Consider the following 19,184-nt stretch of genomic DNA (forward strand, 5'->3'; position numbering starts at 1 on the left):
ACAAGGGGAATGGGAGAGCCTGTAAGTGGGACACCGCAGCAACACAGAGGAAGAACCAGCTGCCTGTACCTGCCTCTAATTCAAGAACTCCTCAATAACATCAAGGCCTGGCAGGAAACAGTGCAGGCAGAGGGTGGACTGGAGGTGTGATACGATGCACTTCAAGTCCTGGAATATGCAAGTAGAACATGGCAGGGCATTTTATCCATCCCCCAAGGATGGATTAGTCTAAAGTTTTAATCAAACACTGAAACTTGTATCATAGGAGCTTTGAAATTGGGATCAATTATTACCATACTTGTTGCTCACCATTCAAGAGGTTCCAGTCCTCCATGGGCTTTTTGTCCTTTGAATTGGTGTATGGGAAGCAGCCCCAGGGCATGTTAGTCCTCTTGAAATCGCAACCTTTATAATGCCCTGGAGAATCTACTACTTCAGAACTCTACCTTTTGGTCTACAAGGAGCCCTGGCAACCTTCAAGTGTCTTACAGATGTAGCAGGCTTACCTTTTCGAAGCTTGAGTTGAGTCCCAGTATCGAGGGCCTGCTGTTTGATGGAACCCATTCACCAATGCAGAGGAAGCACAGGGGAAGCAATGCTCCACCCTTTTCCAAAGGGAGAGGCAAGAAGCAGCTGGACCTGAATTGGAACTGCACCAGCCAAGTCCGGAGAACTTAGGGGGTGGAGCCCCTGAAGAGTATAAAAGGGGAGCATGCTCAGCAGGCTGGAGAGAGACGACGAGGGATGGTGAGGAGAGAGGAGTTCCAGAGACAGCCATCTTCGGGTCCCTACTTGAGGTTCAGCAGTGCGCAAATTGGCACATGGGGATCAGGCTCTAGGAGCTGCTCAAGGCGGCTTGAGCCTGCGAACCCAGCAAGTGGCTGGGCAGTTGGTATGCAGATCAGCACACTGAGAGCTATCCCTGGAAGCTGCTCACATAAGCCCTGGCCCTAGGCCGAGTGATTGGAGCCCCGCAGTGTGGCTCCACCTTTAACTAAAAGAGCCCTGATGCCCAGACCAGGGCCCGGGAAAGAGGAAAACCCCTGGTGTGACACTGGGGAATCGGAACCTGATTGGAAAGTACCACTGAAAAACATATTCTGTATTTGATCATTCTATAGAAATCTGTAGTGGCAATATATGATTCTCTATTAAATCTTGGACTTGTAGCTTAACTGTAATAAAACCCTTTTAAATTACTTAGAGCCCTATTAACTTTTATTACAGACTGAAGAATTTTACCAGAAAGGAAGCAAGAACTGGGGAAATAAATCTCTCTCATATGCCTTTATATGTGATTAAATGAAACAATTTAATATTTAATATTAATTTGTTTAAAACACCTATTCTTTATGCAGCTTATATGAGAGAAGATGGCAACAGTAAAGATTCCATTCAAGCTCTGAGAAAAGCTCTGGTTCTAGCTCATTTTAATTAGTGTATACATTGCAAAGTGAAGCCCTGGTATATATTGTTTCTGCCCTTTACATTGTATTTGTATAGTTTTGGAACTAAATTCCAGTCAGACAAAACAAGGATCCCTGGTAATCAGGGAAGTGATCACTCCTATTACATTTCAGTCTCAGGCATGTGGACCCCGGGAGAGCCATATACCGAACCGGCAGTAGTGCAGAGACCTGCCCCTGTGATCTGTCAGCAAGCCCGGTTCCATTTCCGAGCCCGTCGACTTCAAGAAATAATAGAAACGCTGTATCTGGATCCATGCACCTTCCACAGCACCAGAAGCCTTTCAAGCCAGAAAGAGGCACCTCCCTTCAAGAAACCCTGCACGATTTCTTTGACGCATCCTTTTAATCACAGCAGCCGTTTAGTGCAGGATTATCCAACTTCACACGCAGGCAAAGAAAAGTCCCTGAAATCTAAATTCAGCCTCATTTTTCCATCCCTAGCAGTCAGAGACACATCTGTTTTATGGTAATTCTAGCGTTTGTACTTCAGAGAACTAAGCTAAGCAGTAGGGCTGTGCGAAGCTTCGGTTGCTGATTCGATTTGTGAGCCGAATCTCCAAATCCGAACCGAATCAGGATACCCTTTAATCTCTACGGATCAAATTGGAACCCTCTGAATCGATTCGGAGATTTGATGATTCAGACACAGCTTTAAATGTTTTTTTCTACATACCTCAAGGTGTGCAAAAACGGGCCATAATCAAGTCGGATTTGGCCCAAATTGGGGGACAGTGATTCGATTAATTGATTTGGATCACTGTCCCGATTAGATTTGACTGAATCTTCAGATTCAGTGTTGATTTGGATCATCAGCAATTTGGCCATAGATACAGCTTTAAATGTTTTTTCTACATACCAGGTACTAGGTGTGGCTCATGAATGCTGAAATGGTGGGGCAGATGGAGCGTTTCACAGGGGTCCTCAAAGCACTTGGCTTGGGACCCTCCTCCCGGCTCAGTGACTCTTGCCTCTGGGTCTGGGGGAGGCACCTAGGGTTCCTCCATGGCCGATCACTGAGCCGGGGTCCCCTGCACACTCGGAAGTGGACCTGAAGTACTTCCAGGCCCGCCACTGAGCACACAGCTCCTGTGGGATGTTCCATCTGCCCCACCATCGCAGCATTCATGGGACACACCTAGTACCTGGTATGTAGAAAAAACATTTAAAGCTGTATCTATGGCCAAATTGCTGATGATCCAAATCAACACTGAATCTTCAGATTCAGTCAAATCTAATCGGGACAGTGATCCAAATCAATTAATCGAATCACTGTCCCCCAATTTGGGCCAAATCCGACTTGATTATGGCCCATTTTTGCACACCCCTACTAGGCAGCCTGCCTGGACTCTCAAATTATGCTCATTGCATAAGGAAGACGGGAAACAATATATCCTGATCTGATCGGGATAGGAAGGTTTCACTTGCACTTAAAAATAATGCAGGGGAGCAAAGCATCTATTTGATGGATAGAAGGGAAAGAAAAGTGGTGCCCAAGGTCTCCTCAAATACCAAAGTACTGGAGATGTGAAAGGTCATCAGTTGTCATGTTTCACCTTCCTTGCTAACTGGTGATTTCAGGTAAGCTGAAGGTCATGGGGCATCAACCTGTTTCATGATGACACTCAAATTTAAGTATCTTGACTGTAAAGGTATAAATAGCAAGTCAGGGAGGGGAGCAGAATAGAACAAAGCTGGAAAGGTAAAAGCACCACAGAAAAAGCTCTCGCTCTGGTGGACTATGTAACCAAGGCAAGGTTGTGGACTGTCATCAAGTAAATGGAAAAACGTGCTAAATATAGCAAATATCCTAGCGCAAGAACAAGTGGCAGCAGAGGGGGATCTTGCACTACCTTCTTTGCAGCAATCTCTTGCAGTCAAGAATCATTCTTACCTGTGGGTCAGAAGACGGCTGCTGAGGCTGATCTGGAATCAACAGACTATTGCAACTCAGGCACATGTTTTCGTGCAGGGTTGGTGGCTCTGGATTCTTGATTTGGTCCACAAAACACTGTTTCTGTAACTCCCACATTTCCATCTCCTGTTGTTGTTATAAGGCTTCAAAGTACCGAGATCCTTACAGCAGACTATTCCTTCATTTTGGGCAATCCTGGGCAACATGATGTCAATGTTGCATTTTTTTTTCCAAGATCTTCTTGAGGACATCCTTATCAGTGCTTTCTCTGCCCTCTTCCTCAGCATGGGTCTTGACTAAGCTGGGAGAATAAAACTTGCTTTAGGAGTCTGAAGTTGGACATCTGGATGACGGGGCCAGCTCTGTGAAGTTGATGTCAAATGATCATCACCTCAATGCTTGTGGTGCTTGCTTGTGAAAGGATGCTAATGTTGGTGTTTCTATATTCACACTGGATTCAAAGCACCTTCCACAGGCAGCACTGATGGTACATCTCCAATTGTGGAAGCTGCTGTGCAGCAGCTTCTCTATGATAAAAGAAATCATGCACCAGCATCCTCCATGAAAACTGCTTTTCTCACATTAGCACTGAGTACTGGGAAAGGACTGTTATTCTCCTTCCTAAAGCACATATATCCTGACCTAACAATTGCTGCTTTTCCACAAAGTGCCTATTCTGAGGGGTCCAGCATTATTATCATGACAGAATTATGAAGGCAGCAGCTCCCAATTACCAGCTCTCTAGAATTATTACAGATCAGTCTGGTGAAAGCTACAAGTAGAAATGATAGGAAAAAATCTAATACGATTATTATACTTATACTTTCTTATACGTCTGTTTCCCCTCTAGAATCCACACAGTTGTGAGGCTATAACAGAGGACAGAATTTGGTGCTGTGGTATTACAGCGGGCAGGGATCATCCTCTTGTTATGGCAAACAATGAGATTAAGCACAGTCAGCCACGATCTCTAATGGGTCCCTGAGGTACTACCACCACAGAAATAGAATAATGATAATTAAGTAAGTCACTGTATTTTGAAAGGAAAGAGAAAATAACTGCATAAGGAAAACACAAGTTTTTGTGTAAACCTGTTATCACTATTTATATTGATAAACAAATTAATTTATCATAGTAAATTTTTTATTGTATGGTTTTAATATTTTTTCAGGTCTCCTTATTTTTGTTGGAAAAAACAAGGCTCTGGAGGTAAAGACAAAATGCCTAAAATGCCTGTCTGCATGCTAAAACTCACCAAGGTGGTGACACATCACAAATTGTGGGCTGTGTTCATTATCACCTTTCAGTTCCTGTGTTTTGTCTACGTAATGTTCTACTGGAGAATCACTGAGGATACCAACAAGAGTCAGCTGCATGACTTAATTCTGGAAGTGAACTGCCATCACTTGGTACCTTCTCCTCCAGCTGTTTCTGTCAGTCCACCTCCAACACCAGGGAATATATTCTTCGTAGAGACTTCAGAACGTATCAACCCACATTTTCTCTTTGTGTGCTCTGTTGAATCGGCAGCCAGGGCTCACCCTGACACCAAAGTTGTCATCCTTATGAAGGGCTTGGCAGATAAAAAAATTTCCCAACCAAAACACTGGGGGTTATCCCTACTGGGCTGCTTCCCCAATGTGGAAATTTGGCCATTGGACTTAGATGATCTGTTTTCAGGTACACCTCTGGCTGACTGGTACTCACAGGCCCAACACAGGTGGGAACCTTATTTCTTAGCCGTCCTTTCTGATGCCTGTAGAATTGCAATTATGTGGAAATTTGGCGGTATCTACTTAGACACAGACTTTATAGTCCTCAAAAACTTAGGGAACCTCACTAATGTAATTGGCATCCAGTCCAAATATACACTAAATGGAGCCTTCCTTTCCTTTGAACCCAACCACAAGTTCATAGAGCTCTGTATGAAGGACTATGTGGACCATTACAATAGCTGGATATGGGGGCACCAGGGACCACAGCTTCTTTCCCGTGTTTTCAAGAAGTGGTGCTCCATCAGGAGTCTCCAGAGCCGTAAAGGCTGCAAAGGTGTCAGCATCCTTCCTCAAGAAGCCTTTTATCCTATTCACTGGCAGGACTGGAAGAAGTATTTTGAAGAAGTCAGTTCTTCAGCGTTTCAGAAACTTTTCCAAAACAGCTATGCAGCACATATTTGGAATAAAAAGAGTCAAGGGACCAGGTTTGAGGTCACCTCCAAAGCTCTGCTGGCTCAGCTGCACTCATGCTATTGCCCTTCTACATATTGGATGATGAAGACTTATTTGTGAAAGACATTCACCTGATGGTCACGTAACCACCCAAGAGCAGCAGCTATAAACATTCGTCCTTCCAAGCAAAAATGTGTTTTTGAAAGCACTTGTGCCTCAGTGAAATCTGTCACTAAATTGTGTGGTACAAAGAAGGTTAAAGGACAGGCTGAATGTAGGTTGAACACTGGGGAAGCCCTGAGCAGCACTGAGCTTGTTTTCCTTACTTGACTCTTTGAGGTTGCAACAGGACCATGCACCCAGAGGTGGCCATGTTGTCTACTGGTGGCCAAGTGGCTCCTACCTACTCAGGCTCCCTGGATACTCTTTTTCTCTTTCCTGCCAAACCTTGATGTCATCAACTCTCATATGAAAAGGAAAGTGGTCCCAGGTTATGCTCTTGCCCTTCTTTCAGATCGCTCACCCCTCTTGGACCCTGCAGTTTCCAAGCACACTTCTTAAGAGCTAAGCAAACTTTCCAGGCCCATCCAGACCTTAAGGTCTCTGTTGCCTCAAAGGCAAAATTTGTGAGCTCCTTCTACCCCTTTAACTATGCCCATGCCTTGCAGCTGCTACCCATTATCACCTCATTAGGCCACTTCAAGACCAATGTATCCTTGTTGGGGTGTCTGCTTTCCAGCTTTAACTGCTCTCATCTATATGGGTGCCTCCCAGCTTAGGTCACTATGTTGAACCCCTAGACCCGATCTTGCCCCCTCAGGTACTAAGCCCCTGGCCCTTGTTGTAGCCCAAGAAGGGCAGAGATAGCTTGCACGCTGACCCCAGTAGGCCCAAGCTTGGTGCTTCCCTGGCACCCCAGGACCTCTGGTCCTGTCAGCACCTTGAGCCTGGCCCCTGGCAGTGCTCAAAGCAGTCATGCACACCTTGGGTACCAATGGGACCTCCATCTCTCCCCTTTCTAGTCCCATCCAGTATACTGGTCTGAATCAAAATATAAGCCTCTTGGCTAACAAAACCCTGTGCTCACTGGGCATACTGGACTCTCTCTATTCTGCATCCTGGCTCCCCACAAGCTTTCTCTTCCTTGCCTGTAGCCCCCCATGGCAGTAATATCCCAGGCCTTCAGGCTGCCATGGCCTTCTAGCTGCAGAGCTCTTCACTTTTCAGCCACCTGGGGCAGACTGCCCTCTTGGCTCAAGACTTTTATGCCTCCCAAGCTCCACCCCCTTCCAGTCAGTGCCACAATAGCTTTTCTGACTGTAGGGTTATTTATTAGCTCCTGCCTTGCTAGCTGCCTTTGTCTGGTTCACAAAAATTCTTCCCTTAAAGAGCCCATTCCATTCCCTATAACAGGGTAAGAATTCCCTGTTACAAATTCCTGAATTCTGTTCTGCTAAGGTCCCTTTCCACTGCTCTGGTTGCATAAAGGAGTAGCATAGTACCATAACGAAGGGGGGCAACTAGAGCACCAGTCCTAGGCACCAACCATAATGGGGAGGGAAAATGACAAAAAATAGAAGTGGTTGATCTGCTGGACTGGCTGCTGCCACACAACCCACAACAGTCAGTGACACTGCCCCACCCATGCATAACTGCATCCAGGGTGCCAAGACATCACATTATGCTTCTATAGGGGCCTCAGGGTTGGAGTAAACATTGCATCACTCCAACAATGTAGAGAATCCATACAGTAAGAGTAAGGTCCCATTTTACCATCATAATTAAAGGTCTATCTAAATCATGCCAGAAGTATCCTGCATAGCAGGTCCACTAATTTTGCTATTTTCACTATATGCCGCCTCCTTCCTGCCCCCCACCGCTGACTGGCCAAGGGACCTGAGTGGCCCTGCTGCTTGCCAGCGGGTGATCCGCTGCACCTTTTGCCTCCCGGGGGATCAGGAGCAAGCGCTGTGGCCGCCACAGCCACCAGGGCCCCTTTGCAAATCAGTGGGGGTGGGTGGTGCGCAGTGAAAAGAGCAAAATTAAAGGAGCTGCTGCTAAGTGTACAATTTAGGCTAATCCCTACTCATAATGGTTTAAAGGGCTGTTAGTATAAAAATGACTTTGGCCTCAGGGTTCCTGCTTAATTTTTGTGAATTCCCAAAAAAAAGTGAGGGCTAAAGCAGGGGGAAGAGAACAGGGAAAATGAATTGAAGACAGAACTCAAAGGAGGGTCAAAGAGCTGGTAAGAGAAGGGAAACACAGAAGAGAGAGAGGAGGAATAGGAAGAAAGGGCGAATTTCTTTAATTATCTTGACATCCACCTACAAATATGTGCGCTGCACAGCAGCTTCTTTAATTTTGGTATTTTCGCTATGTGCACCCTCCTTCCACCACTGATTGGCCAAGAAACCCTGGTGGGTGATTATTTGATAGCTGCCTACAAAGATGGGATCTACACCAGGATCTAGAAGAACCTTTCAGAAAAGCCCCCTCCAGGAAGACACAGACCAATGGACACAAGTTACGCGAGGAAAAGGTTCAGCTGGACATAAGGAAAAATTTGTTTTCCATATAGGTAATTAGAATCCGGAAGACACTTCCAGCAGAGGTGGTACAGTCACCACCTCTGGCAGTCTTTAAGAGGAGGCTGGACATATACCTCATTTGAGCCCAATTACCTCCTGCCCATGGCAGGGGACTGGACTTGATGATCTTCTAGTCCTTCTTTCAATGATTCTCTCTCCTCCTAGAAACCAGGTGATAAATGAACTTTCACATGTTCCAGGGTTTTTTGTTTTGTTTTGTTTTTTACCAACAGTAAAGACTGTTCAATGTAAAACAGGGAACTAAAGGGTGTCCTTTCTCATCAAATGCTCATGTCAGTTCTTACTAAATGCTGCTGGCTCTCTTGGGCAAATGGCATTGATTATAGAGTGACTTCTGGATAAGGATTTCAGGATTTGGCCAAAGTTGTTTCAGTTAAGCAGCCAACTTTTATATTAAAAGATGGCTGGAATTAATGTTCTATGAAGATGTAGGCAATAGAATTTTCCAAGTGAAGTCTTATCTCTCCTATAATGTGAAAGCAGAGAAATGCCAGTTTGTCTGACTGGCGTTGTCCATGAGTATGTGTGAGTGAACATATACATATAGACATTCTATTCAGTGCCTAGTGTGTGTCCTTCTCCCCTCCATCACTGTAGATACTGACTACTTGTTCTCACAGTAGTCCTATGAAGCAAGGAATATAAAGATAGGGAACCAAGACCTACAGGTACTACGGGTAGATGCAAAATGATCACCTAGGAGCCTCCACTTAGGCCTTCAGTGCTTCAATAGGTGCCTCACCTTTGAAAGAGGGGCCAGATAGACAAGGTTAGACACCTAGGAGAGAGTCAAATGCTTCTAAATAGTAAAGAAGGTAAAGAGTAAGAACAGCACTTAGGCTTAGAAGGACATTTCCCCTCTCAATTACTAATACCCAGGGCTCCTGGTTTTCTCTGTTTAAAAATTATAAATTCTCTGATTTAAGAAAAAGAAAATCACAAGTTTTCTGATTAAAAACCCCAAATCCATGATTAAAATGAAACACACACACACACACACACGTAGTATCAGCTGAACACAATGTTAAATTAATATATTTACAGTGTTAAAGCAATTTGGAAGCCTATCAGTGTCTCAATCACTATAATAGAATGAAGTCTAAATACCTATAAATTCTGGCATTTGATTTTGGATTTTTTATCATGGAAGAGCAGACTTCTCCCTGCCCCCTACACTCACCAGGATGAGGGTCCAGCTGTGGCTGTCCCCCCTCCCACTGCTTTGTGGTGCTGAGCAGCCCTGATACGTTGTTTCCCCTCATTCCCAAGCCACAGCCCGCACAGCCCTGCCAGTGCCCCTCACTCCCTGCCTATCCCCTACTTACTCCCTCCTGGAAGCAGCTCCCTCCATCCACCAGGACGTGGGTTCAACTGCAGCCGTCTCCCCTGCTGCTTTGTGGCACTGAGTAGTCCTGACATGCTGGTGCTCTTCCCCTGCCCATGTGAAACCTCTGTGCAGGCACAGAACCAGCCAGCCCAGCCTGACAGCACATAGACAGGCAGCCATGAACCATCGGGCCTGGCAAGCTCCATGCCTCCAAGTAGGGCTTCCAGCAAGCACTCCAGCAGGAAACCGCATGTGGAAGTGGGAGTCTGTGCAAGCCAACGGTGTACAATACCGTGTGTCCACGTATGGCTTCCTACCTGGTCTGATGGGGCACAGCTCCCAGTCCATACGCCATCTGGCTGGGTCGGCCCTCCATGTGGGGCTTCCAGCACTCCAGTGGGAAGCTGTAAATGGAGGCACAGAGCCAACACACCATCCAGCCAGGTGGGCTCCTACTTGCCTTTGCATGTGGCTTCCCACTGGAGTGTTGGAAGCCCAACACGGAGGCACAGAGCTGCCCAGCCTGGCCCAATGGTACGTGGATGACAGAAGCAGCTCAGCACCCGCCTTGGCCTTGGGCATGCTGCAGCATTCCCCGAGCTGCAGCACTGTGCCGTTGCCACTGTCTCCTCTTCATGGGAGCAGGTGGCAGGGCAGGTGCCTCTCAACATTGCTAGGCACCTGCCCGCCTATCCTCACCCCGATGGGGCGCGCCTGCAGACAGCTCCCTGTTCTGTCAGCCCCCACCCATACACCACCTTGCCTCCCACCTGCCCCTCTGGCTCTTCCCACAGCCCCCGACCCCCCTGCCAGCCCTGGCAGTCACCCACACCTGCATCCAACCCACAGGGTATCCCCAGCCTTGCCACCCCCATCCCCAACCCACATCTCCCACCCTTCCAGGAGGAAACATGAACCTGATTCAAGCCCTGGCTTACTTGAGAGCCTTAGACCCTGCCCCTTCCCCCTCTTCCTCCCTCTTGGGGCAGGGCTTAAGGTTTGCCATCCTTTTTCCAAGAAGCTCTTTCAGGCTGGAACTCTACCATCCTGCAGATAGCTCTTTGCAAAAGTGGCAAATCTATCTGTGGCATTTTTCCATGGAAAATCTGTATCGCTGCTGATAGTTATGTGGTATACAAATGTGAAGTCTAAGGTAGGCTGAGATTTTTTGGGGGATGTCCAGTTTCTGTCATTTGAAGGGACATGAGCAAAGTAATAATGAAATTTTGTTTTTCTATGTTTTATTCTGTCATTTACTTTATAGCCTGCCACTTGTGACTGTGCTGGGAAACAGTAGAGGTCCCCATACACCTCACCTGCTCTAAGTTTATTTGGTCCTAGACTTTGTCATGGGGGCCCTTTTCTGTTTCCTAATGACCTGTACAAAAGTTCAAAACAGAGAAGCTAGGAGCCTGCAGTGTGGATGCTGGGCTGCCAGGGGTCTCAAGAGCATACAGACCAGAGAGCTTTGCAGGGTTTTTTGTTTTTTGATGAAATTAATATAGGCAGGGGTCCTCAGGGTCAGGAAAGGTGGGGCCACGGCCTGTGTTGTTCACAGTCCTCCAGCTTTCCCCATCTGTGGCTGGGCAGGGAGTATGCTTCCATGCTTCCCAGCATCCAAGAGCTGCAATGTGATTCAGGCAGGGGACAAGCCAGGAGCAGAACATGCCCCCTGAGGCTGCATCCAGATGAGCCCAGATGTGTGGTACGTGATGCCATCTGTGCAGCACAGACGGCACCACTGCACATGCAATCATTCCCCATGCTGCTACCTTGTAGAGGAGGATTTTGACTCTGGGAGATCCTGAGGTAAAAAAAAAAAGCAGCACAGAGCACATGATGACAGCACATGCCACCCAAAACTGGCTGGCTGGAGCCACACTGCTTGCCAGGCTCCTAGCTCTTGAAGCACCATGGCTGCAGCTCCCCAAAGCCCCCCAGGTAAGGCTGCTGGGGCTAGCAGAGTTGATGACCCCAGCCTCTCTTATCCCACCTAAGTAACCTACCAGGCGCCAGAGTGCATGTGATACAGGTTTTCCCTGGGGACAAGTAGCAGTGGCACAAATGTCTATGCTAGTCTGGATGCAGTCTAAATGCTTCAGCACTGGGCTTTTCCAGCCCAGAGCACTCAGGGAGCGTGGTCTGCTTGCTGCTTGGCTGGGACTGACACATACTCTTCCTCCCACTGTGGGAGGGAGAAGCAGCAAAGCACACTGGCTGCCTGTACAGAAGTTCTGTCTCCTGGGAGATATTCTCCAGGGAGCCACTTCAATCAGGTTGTTCCCAAATTATTTTTCTCTCAGACCAGCCACTTTGAGAGAAAAATTATACACTTCTGTACACTCAGGGCTTCTCCTAAGAGCAGGGACTCTCTGGAGACACTAAATGTCTGTCCAAGCTCTCTGTCAATTACAAGTAACAGAGATTGCCCAGCTAAGGCAAGGAAGGATATAAGGTAAAAGATGAACAAAGCAAAGAGAAACAGAATCTCACTATTTTTTGCCCATGTCCTTCCAAATGACAGAGACAAGACACTACGAAAAGAAAACAAAAAAAAAAGAAAAAAAATCCAAACCTATCTTGGACTTCACCCCTGTACATTACATGGCTATCAATAATTAGGGCTTCTTTTTCTCCAGAGCTCAAGTGCTATTCTTACTTTTTACCTTTCTTCTCCTTTATAGCCTCGTCTCATTTCAGGTCTTGTTAATCGCCCCATAATTCTCAACACTTTAGGGGGAAAATACAAGTTTCAAAGCTTTTACAGAAATCTTCTTGAACTCCCACTAATGAACATTTTATACCCCAAGACATGAGAATGGATAGCTCTTAACTAATATCAAGGCAAATGTGATCTGCACATATAAGTGGATAGAAATATATAAGAAATTACCATACTGGAACAGATTCAAGGTATCTTTAATTGGATTTCCTGCATCTGGGATTTCTTCATTTTACTTGGATTTGAATTATCTTAATCTTTCTAGCTGAGCCATGGACAGCCTTAGAGTCAAAGCTCAGACCTACCATAATTTAGTCAGGCTATCTGCATGTATTATATTTAGTCACAAACTCTTTGCATGTATACCTCTTTGCTGTGTGCATTTTGTCAGTCAGATATGACTCATTCAAGTTAATTGCCAGTCATTCCAGGGACAAGTCTATCAGGCTGTGTGCTATCTTTGGCTACTTACTGGTAGAGAGGCAATGCAGCTGGGAAAGGCTATGCATGTAAAGGGCTATGTCACTCCTCTTTTGCCCTGGGTTGTCACAGGGATTAATCAGGACCACCTCTGATGAGACCTGTGTTTACAGCCGCTGAGAGCTGCGTATGGAAGAATCAGTACAAAGAAAGGAAAGAAGAAAGAGAGATGGCTGTAACAAGCAAACTGAGTTCAGAATATTCTTGAAGAGATCCACTGCACCCTTTTATGAGACAGATAAGCAAACACATGGCTTTCCCCCAGCAAATATGCTGAGAAATGGAACATAGTAAAGGGGTATCTTGAAAACATAGGTGGGCTCACACTGACAATGGAAACTAAAAGGAATTAATAGCCTGCTGTGATCTCTTCTCACCATTTTTATGGTACTCTCTTCATAAAAGGACAGAGTTCAGATTTCAACTTCTAAACAAAGTAACTCCTGGGGGGAAAAAAACCAACAATTTTTAGAGAGATAGTTGTATGGGAGGACAGGTACCATTTTAATGACAGGTCCTAAGAATTGCTGGCGCATTATAAAGTTAAGCAGTTGTCTGCCATTTAATGTCCTACTGAAAGTTTTTTTTCCTCCTTCAGATTATCTGTGTCTTATTAGAAGATCAAATGAAAGCAGGCTTGAGCTGCACTTTTGGTGGTTTTTTGGGAGTGAAGCCCAGGGCGGCAGCATGTCCGGGGCACCAGGCCAACCCCAGGCATGCCTGGGGGACTTTTGGAGCCCAGGTCAAGCCCAGACAAGCGAATGGGGCCTTGCAGACACCAGGTCAACCCAAAGCAAGCGAATGGGGCCCTGCAGCACCAGCTCAACTCCAGGCAGGTGAATGGGGCCTTGCAGCCACCAGATCAACCCCGGGCAAGCGAGTGGGGCCTTGCAGCCACCAGGTCGACCCCCTGCAAGAAAATGGGGCCTTGCAGCCACCAGGTCAACCCTAGGCAAGTGAATGGGGCTGCCCCAGGTAGCAGGGGCACTACTTGGAGGATTGAGCCCGGGTGGGGGGGGCACTTGATGAAGGCTTAAGCCCCTGGCAGTTGTGTGGGTCCTGCGTCCGCACTCCCGGTGGTTTTTTGGGAGTGAAGCCCGGGGCGGCAGCAAGTCCGGGCACCAGGACAACCCCAGGCATGCCTAGGGGGACTTTTGGAGCCCAGGTCAACCCCAGGTAAGCGAATGGGGCCTTGCAGCCACCAGGTCAACCCCAGGCAAGCGAATGGGGCCTGGCCCAGGTCGGGGGGGCACTCCTTGGAGGCTTAATCCCAGGTGGGGGGTGCACTTCATGGAGGATTAAGGCCCTGGTGGTTGTGCGGGTCCTGCGTCGGCACTCCCGGTGGTTTTTTGGGAGTGAAGCCCAGGGCGGAACCTAGTCTGGGTACCAAGACAACCCCAGGCATGCCTAGCGAGATTTTGGAGGCCAGCTCAACTCCAGGAAAGCGAATGGGGCCTTGCAGCCTCCAGGTCATCCCCATGCAAGCGTATGGGACACTGCACGCCCGGGTCAACCCCAGGCAAGTGAATACAGCCTGGCCCAGGTGTGGGGGGCTCTCCTTGGAGGCTTAAGCCCGGGTGGGGGGGCACTTGATGGTGGCTTAAGCCCCTGGTGGTTTTGCGGGTCCTGCGTGCGCACTCCCGGTGGTTTTCTGGGAGTGAAGCCCAGGGCAGAACCAAGTCCGGGCACCAGGAGAACCCCAGGCATGCCTAGGGGGACTTTTGGAGCCCAGGTCAACCCCAGGAAGGCGAATGGGCCTTGCAGTCACCAGGTCAACCCCAGGCAAGGGAATGGGGCCTTGCAGCACCAGGTCAACCCCAGGCAAGTGAATGGGGCCTTCCAGCCACCAGGTCAACCCCAGGCAAGTGATTGGTGGATTGCAGCCACCAGGTCAACCCCAGGCAGGCGAGTGGGGCCTTGCAGCCACCAGGTCGACCCCCTGCAAGCCTATGGCACCCTGCAGCCACCAGGTCAACCCCAGGTAAGCGAACGGGGCCACCAGGTGAACCCTAGGCAAGAGAATCAGGCCTGGCCCAGGTGGCGGGGGCACTTGTTGGAGGCTTTAGCCTGCGTGGGGGGGCACTTGATGGAGGCTTAAGCCCCTGGCGGTTCTGCGGGTCCTGCGTCCGCACTCCCGGTTGTTTTTTGGGAGGGAAGCCCAGGGCGGCAGCAAGTCCGGGCACTAGAACAACCCCAGGCATGCCTAGAGGGACTTTTGGAGCCCAGATCAACCCCAGGCAAGCGAAAGGGGCCTTGCAGACACCAGGTCAACCCAATGCAAATAAATGGGGCCTGGCCAAGGTGGGGGGGGCACTCCTTGGAGGCTTAAACCCGGGTGGGGGGGACTTGATGGAGGCTTAAGGGCCTGGCGGTTATGAGGGTCCTGCGTCCGCACTTCCGGTGGTTTTTTGGGAGAGAAGCCCAGGGCGGCAGCATGTCCGGGCGCCAGGTCAACCCCAGTCATGCCCTAGGGGGACTTTTGGAGCTCAGGTCAACCCCAGGAAAGCGAATGGGGCCTTTCAGACTCCAGGTCAAACCCAGGTAAGCAAATGGGGCCTTGCAGCCACCAGGGGAACCCCCTGCAAGCCTATGGGGCCCTGGAGGCAGCAGGTCAACCCCAGGCAAGAGAATGGGGCCTGGCCCACGTGGGGGGGGCACTCCTTGGAGGCTCAAGCCCGGGTGGTGGGGCACTTGCTGGAGGCTTAAGACCCTGGCGGTTTTCCGGGTCCTGTGCCCGCAATCCCGGTGGTTTTTTGGGATTGAAGCCCAGGGCAGCAGGAAGTCCGGGCACCAGATCAAGCCCAGTCTTGCCTAGGGGGACTTCTGGAGCCCAGGTCAACCCCAGGAAGGCGAATGGGCCTTGCAGTCACCATGTCAACCCCAGGCAATTGAATGGGGCCTTGCAGCACCAGGTCAACCCCAGGCAAGTGAATGGGGCCTTGCAAACACCAGGTCAAATCCATGCAAACGAATGGGGCCTTGAAGCCACCAGTTAAACCCCAGGCAAGTGAATGGGGCCTTGCAGCCACCAGGTCAACCCCAGGCAAGCGATTGGGAGCTTGCAGCCACCAGGTCAACCCCGGGCAAACGAGAGTGCGCCTTGCAGCCACCAGGTCGACCCCCTGAAAGCCTATGGCACCCTGCAGCCACCAGGTCAACCCCAGGGAAGCGAATGGGGCCTTGCAGCCAACAGGTCAACCCCAGGCAAGCGAATGGGGCCTTGCAGGCACCAGGTCAACCCCAGGCAATTTTATGGGGCCTTGCAGCCACCCGGTCCACCCCCTGGAAGCCTATGGGGCTCTCCAGGCATCAGATCAACCCGAGGCAACTGAATGGGGCCTGGCCCAGGTGTGGGGGCACTCCTTGGAGGCTTAAGCTCGGGTGGGGGGGGCGCGCTTGATGGAGGCTTAAGCCCCTGGGGGTTGTGCAGGTCCTGTGCCCGCACTCCCGGTGGTTTTTTGGCAGCGAAGCCCAGAGCGGCAGGAAGTCCGGTCACCAGGTGAAGCCCAGGCATGCCTAGGGGGACTTCTGGAGCCCAGGTGAACCCCACGCAAGCGACTGGGGCTTCCAGCCTCGAGGTCAAACCCAGGTAAGCAAATGGGGCCTTGCAGCCACAAGATCAACCCCCTGCAAGCCTATGGGGCCCTGAAGGCAGCAGGTCAACCCCAGGCAGGTGAATGGGGCCTTGCAGGCACCAAGTGAACCCCAGGTAAGCGAATGGGGCCTTGCAGGCACCAGGTCAACCCCAGGTAAGTGAATGGGGCCTTGCAGCCACCCGGTCAACCCCCTGCAAGCCTATGGGGCCCTGCAGCCACCAGGTCAACCCCGGGCAAGCGACTGGGGCATGGCCCAAGTTGGTGGTGCACTTCTTGAAGGCTTAAGCCCGGGTGGTGAGGGGCACCTGATGGAGGCTTAAGGGTCTGGCGGTTGTGCAGGTCCTGTGTCCGCACTCCCGGTGGTTTTCTGGAAGTGAAGCCCAGGGCGGCAGCAGGTGCGGGCACCAGGTCAAACCCACGCATGCCTATGGGGACTTTTGCAGCCCAGGTCAACCTCTGGTAAGTGAATGGGGCTTTACAGCCACCAGGTAAACTCCAGGCAAGTGAATGGGGCCTTGCAGGCACCAGTTCAACCCCAGGAAATTTTATGGGGCCTTGCAGACACCCGGTCAACCCCCTGGAAGCCTATGGGGCCCTGGAGGCACCAGGTCAACCCCAGGCAACTGAATGAGGCCTGGCCCGGGTGTGGGGGGCACTCCTTGGAGGCTTAAGCCCGGGTGGGAGGGGCACTTGATGGAGGCTTAAGTCCCTGGGGGTTGTGCGAGTCCTGTGCCCGCACTCACGGTGGTTTTTTGGCAGTGAAGCCCAGGGCAGCATGAATTCCGGGCACCAGGTGAAGCCCAGGCATGCTTAGGGGGACTTCTGGAGCCCAGGTTAACCACAGGCAGGCGAATTGGCCTTGCAGTCACCAGGTCACCCCAGGCAAGTGAATGGGGTCTTGCAGCACCAGGTCAAACCCAGGCAAATGAATGGGGCCTTGCAAACACAAGGTCAAATCCAGGCAAGCGAATGCGGCCTTGCAGTAACCAGGTAAACGCTGAGCAAGTGAATGGGGCCTTGCGGCCACCAGATCAAGACGTGGCAACTGAATGGGGCCTATCCCAGGTCGGCGGGGGCACTCCTTGGAGGCTTAAGCCCGTGTGGGGCCGGCACCAGACAGAGGCTTAAGGCCCTGGAGGTTGTGCGGGTCCTGCATCCGCACTCCTGGTACTTTTTTGGGCGTGAAGCCCAGGGCAGCAGCTAGTCGGGGCACCAGAAGAAACCCAGGAATGACTAGGGGGACATTTGGAGTCCAGGTCAACCCCAGGCAAGCGAATGCGGCCTTGCAGCCATGAGGTCAACCCCAGGCAAGCGAATGAAGCCTGGCCCAGGTGGAGGGACATTCCTTGGACGCTTAAGCCAGGGTGGTTGGGCACTTGATGGAGGCTTAAGGCCCTGGCGGTTCTGTGGGTCCTGCGTCCGCAGTTCCGGTGGTTTTTTGGGAGTGAAGCCCAGGGCGGCAGGAAGTCCGGGCACCAGGTCAAGCCCAGGCATGCCTAGGGGGACTTCTGGAGCCCAGGTTAACCCCAGGTAGGCGAGTGGGCCTTGCAGTCACCAGGTCAACCCCAGGCAAGTGAATGGGGCCTTGCAGCACCAGGTCAGCCCCAGGCAAGTGAATGGGGCCTTGCAACCACTAGGTCAAATCCAGGCAAGCGAATGTGGCCTTTCAGCCACGAGGAAAACCCCAGGGAAGTGAATGGGGCCTTTCAGCCACCAGGTCAACCCCAGGCAAGCGATTGGGTGCTTGCAGCCACCAGGTCAACCCCAGGCAAGCGAGTGGGGCCTTGCAGCCAACAGGTCGACCCCCTGCAAGCCTATGTCACCCTGCAGCCATCAGGTCAACCCCAGGCAAGGGAATGGGGCCTTGCAGCCACCAGATCAAGACGAGGCAACTGAATGGGGCCTGCCCCAGGTGGCGGGGGCACTCCTTGGAGGCTTAAGGCTGGGTGGGGGGGACTTGACGGAGGCTTAAGCCCCTGGAGGTTGTGCGGGTCCTGCGTCTGCACTTCCGGTGGTTTTTTGGGAGAGAAGCCCAGGCCGGCAGCATGTTCGGGAACCAGGTCAACCCCAGGCGTGACTAAGGGGACCTTTGGAGCGCAGGTCAACCCGGGGCAAGCGAGTGGGGCCTTGCAGCCACGAGGTCGACCCCCTGCAAGCCTATGGTGCCCTGCAGCCACCAGGTCAAGCCGAGGCAACTGAATGGGCCTGCCCCAGGTCGGGGGTCACTCCTTGGAGGCTTAAGCCCGGGTGGGGGGGGCACTTGATGGAGGGTTCAGCCCCTGGCGGTTGTGCGGGTCCTGTGCCCGCACTCCCGGTGGTTTTTTGGGAGTGAAACCCAGGGCGGCGGCAAGTCCGGGCGCGAGGTCAACCCCAGGCATGCCCTAGGGGAACTTTTGGAGCTCAGGTCAACCCCAGGCTAGCGTATGGGGCCTTTCAGCCTCCACGTCAAACCCAGGTAAAGCAAATGGGGGCTTGCAGCCACCAGGTCAACCCCCTGCAAGCCTATGGGGCCCTGCAGGCACCAGGTCAACCCCAGGCAACTGAATGGGGCCTGGCCCAGGTGTGGGGGGCAGTCCTTGAAGGCTTAAGCCCGGGTGGGGGGGGCACTTGGTGGAGACTTAACCCCCTGGGGGTTGTGCGGGTCCTGTGCCCGAACTCCCGTTGGTTTTTTGGGAGGGAAGCCCAGGGCGGCAGGAACTCCGGGCACCAGGTGAAAACCAGGCATGCCTAGGGGGAATTTTGGAGATCAGGTCAACCCCAGGCAAGCGTATGGGGCCTTCCAGCCTTGAGGTCAAACCCAGGTAAGGAAATGGGGCCTTGCAGCCACCAGGGCAACCCCCTGCAAGGCTATGGGGCCCTGCAGGCAGCAGGTTAACCCCAGGCAAGAGAATGTGGCCTGGC

At 51.1% G+C, this 19,184-nt stretch overlaps 1 protein-coding gene across 1 annotated transcript; it reads left to right on the forward strand.

Moving 5' to 3' along the window:
• Positions 1-4,596: 4,596 nt before the first annotated feature.
• A4GALT (alpha 1,4-galactosyltransferase (P1PK blood group)) lies at positions 4,597-5,669 on the forward strand. The gene has a single exon (XM_090041117.1). It carries the CDS (start codon positions 4,602-4,604, stop codon positions 5,667-5,669), a length of 1,068 nt encoding a protein of 355 aa, XP_089897243.1. The 5' UTR covers positions 4,597-4,601.
• The last annotated feature ends 13,515 nt before the right edge of the window (positions 5,670-19,184 follow it).

The sequence above is a fragment of the Crocodylus siamensis genome, chromosome 4 (assembly GCF_052110815.1).
Source record: "Crocodylus siamensis isolate JL-2025a chromosome 4, ASM5211081v1, whole genome shotgun sequence".
Classification (NCBI taxonomy): Eukaryota; Metazoa; Chordata; order Crocodylia; family Crocodylidae; genus Crocodylus; species Crocodylus siamensis.

Bases quoted from the DNA above. Each gene is read 5' to 3' on its own strand.
- A4GALT (XM_090041117.1), top strand. From the start codon at position 4,602: ATGCCTAAAATGCCTGTCTGCATGCTAAAACTCACCAAGGTGGTGACA.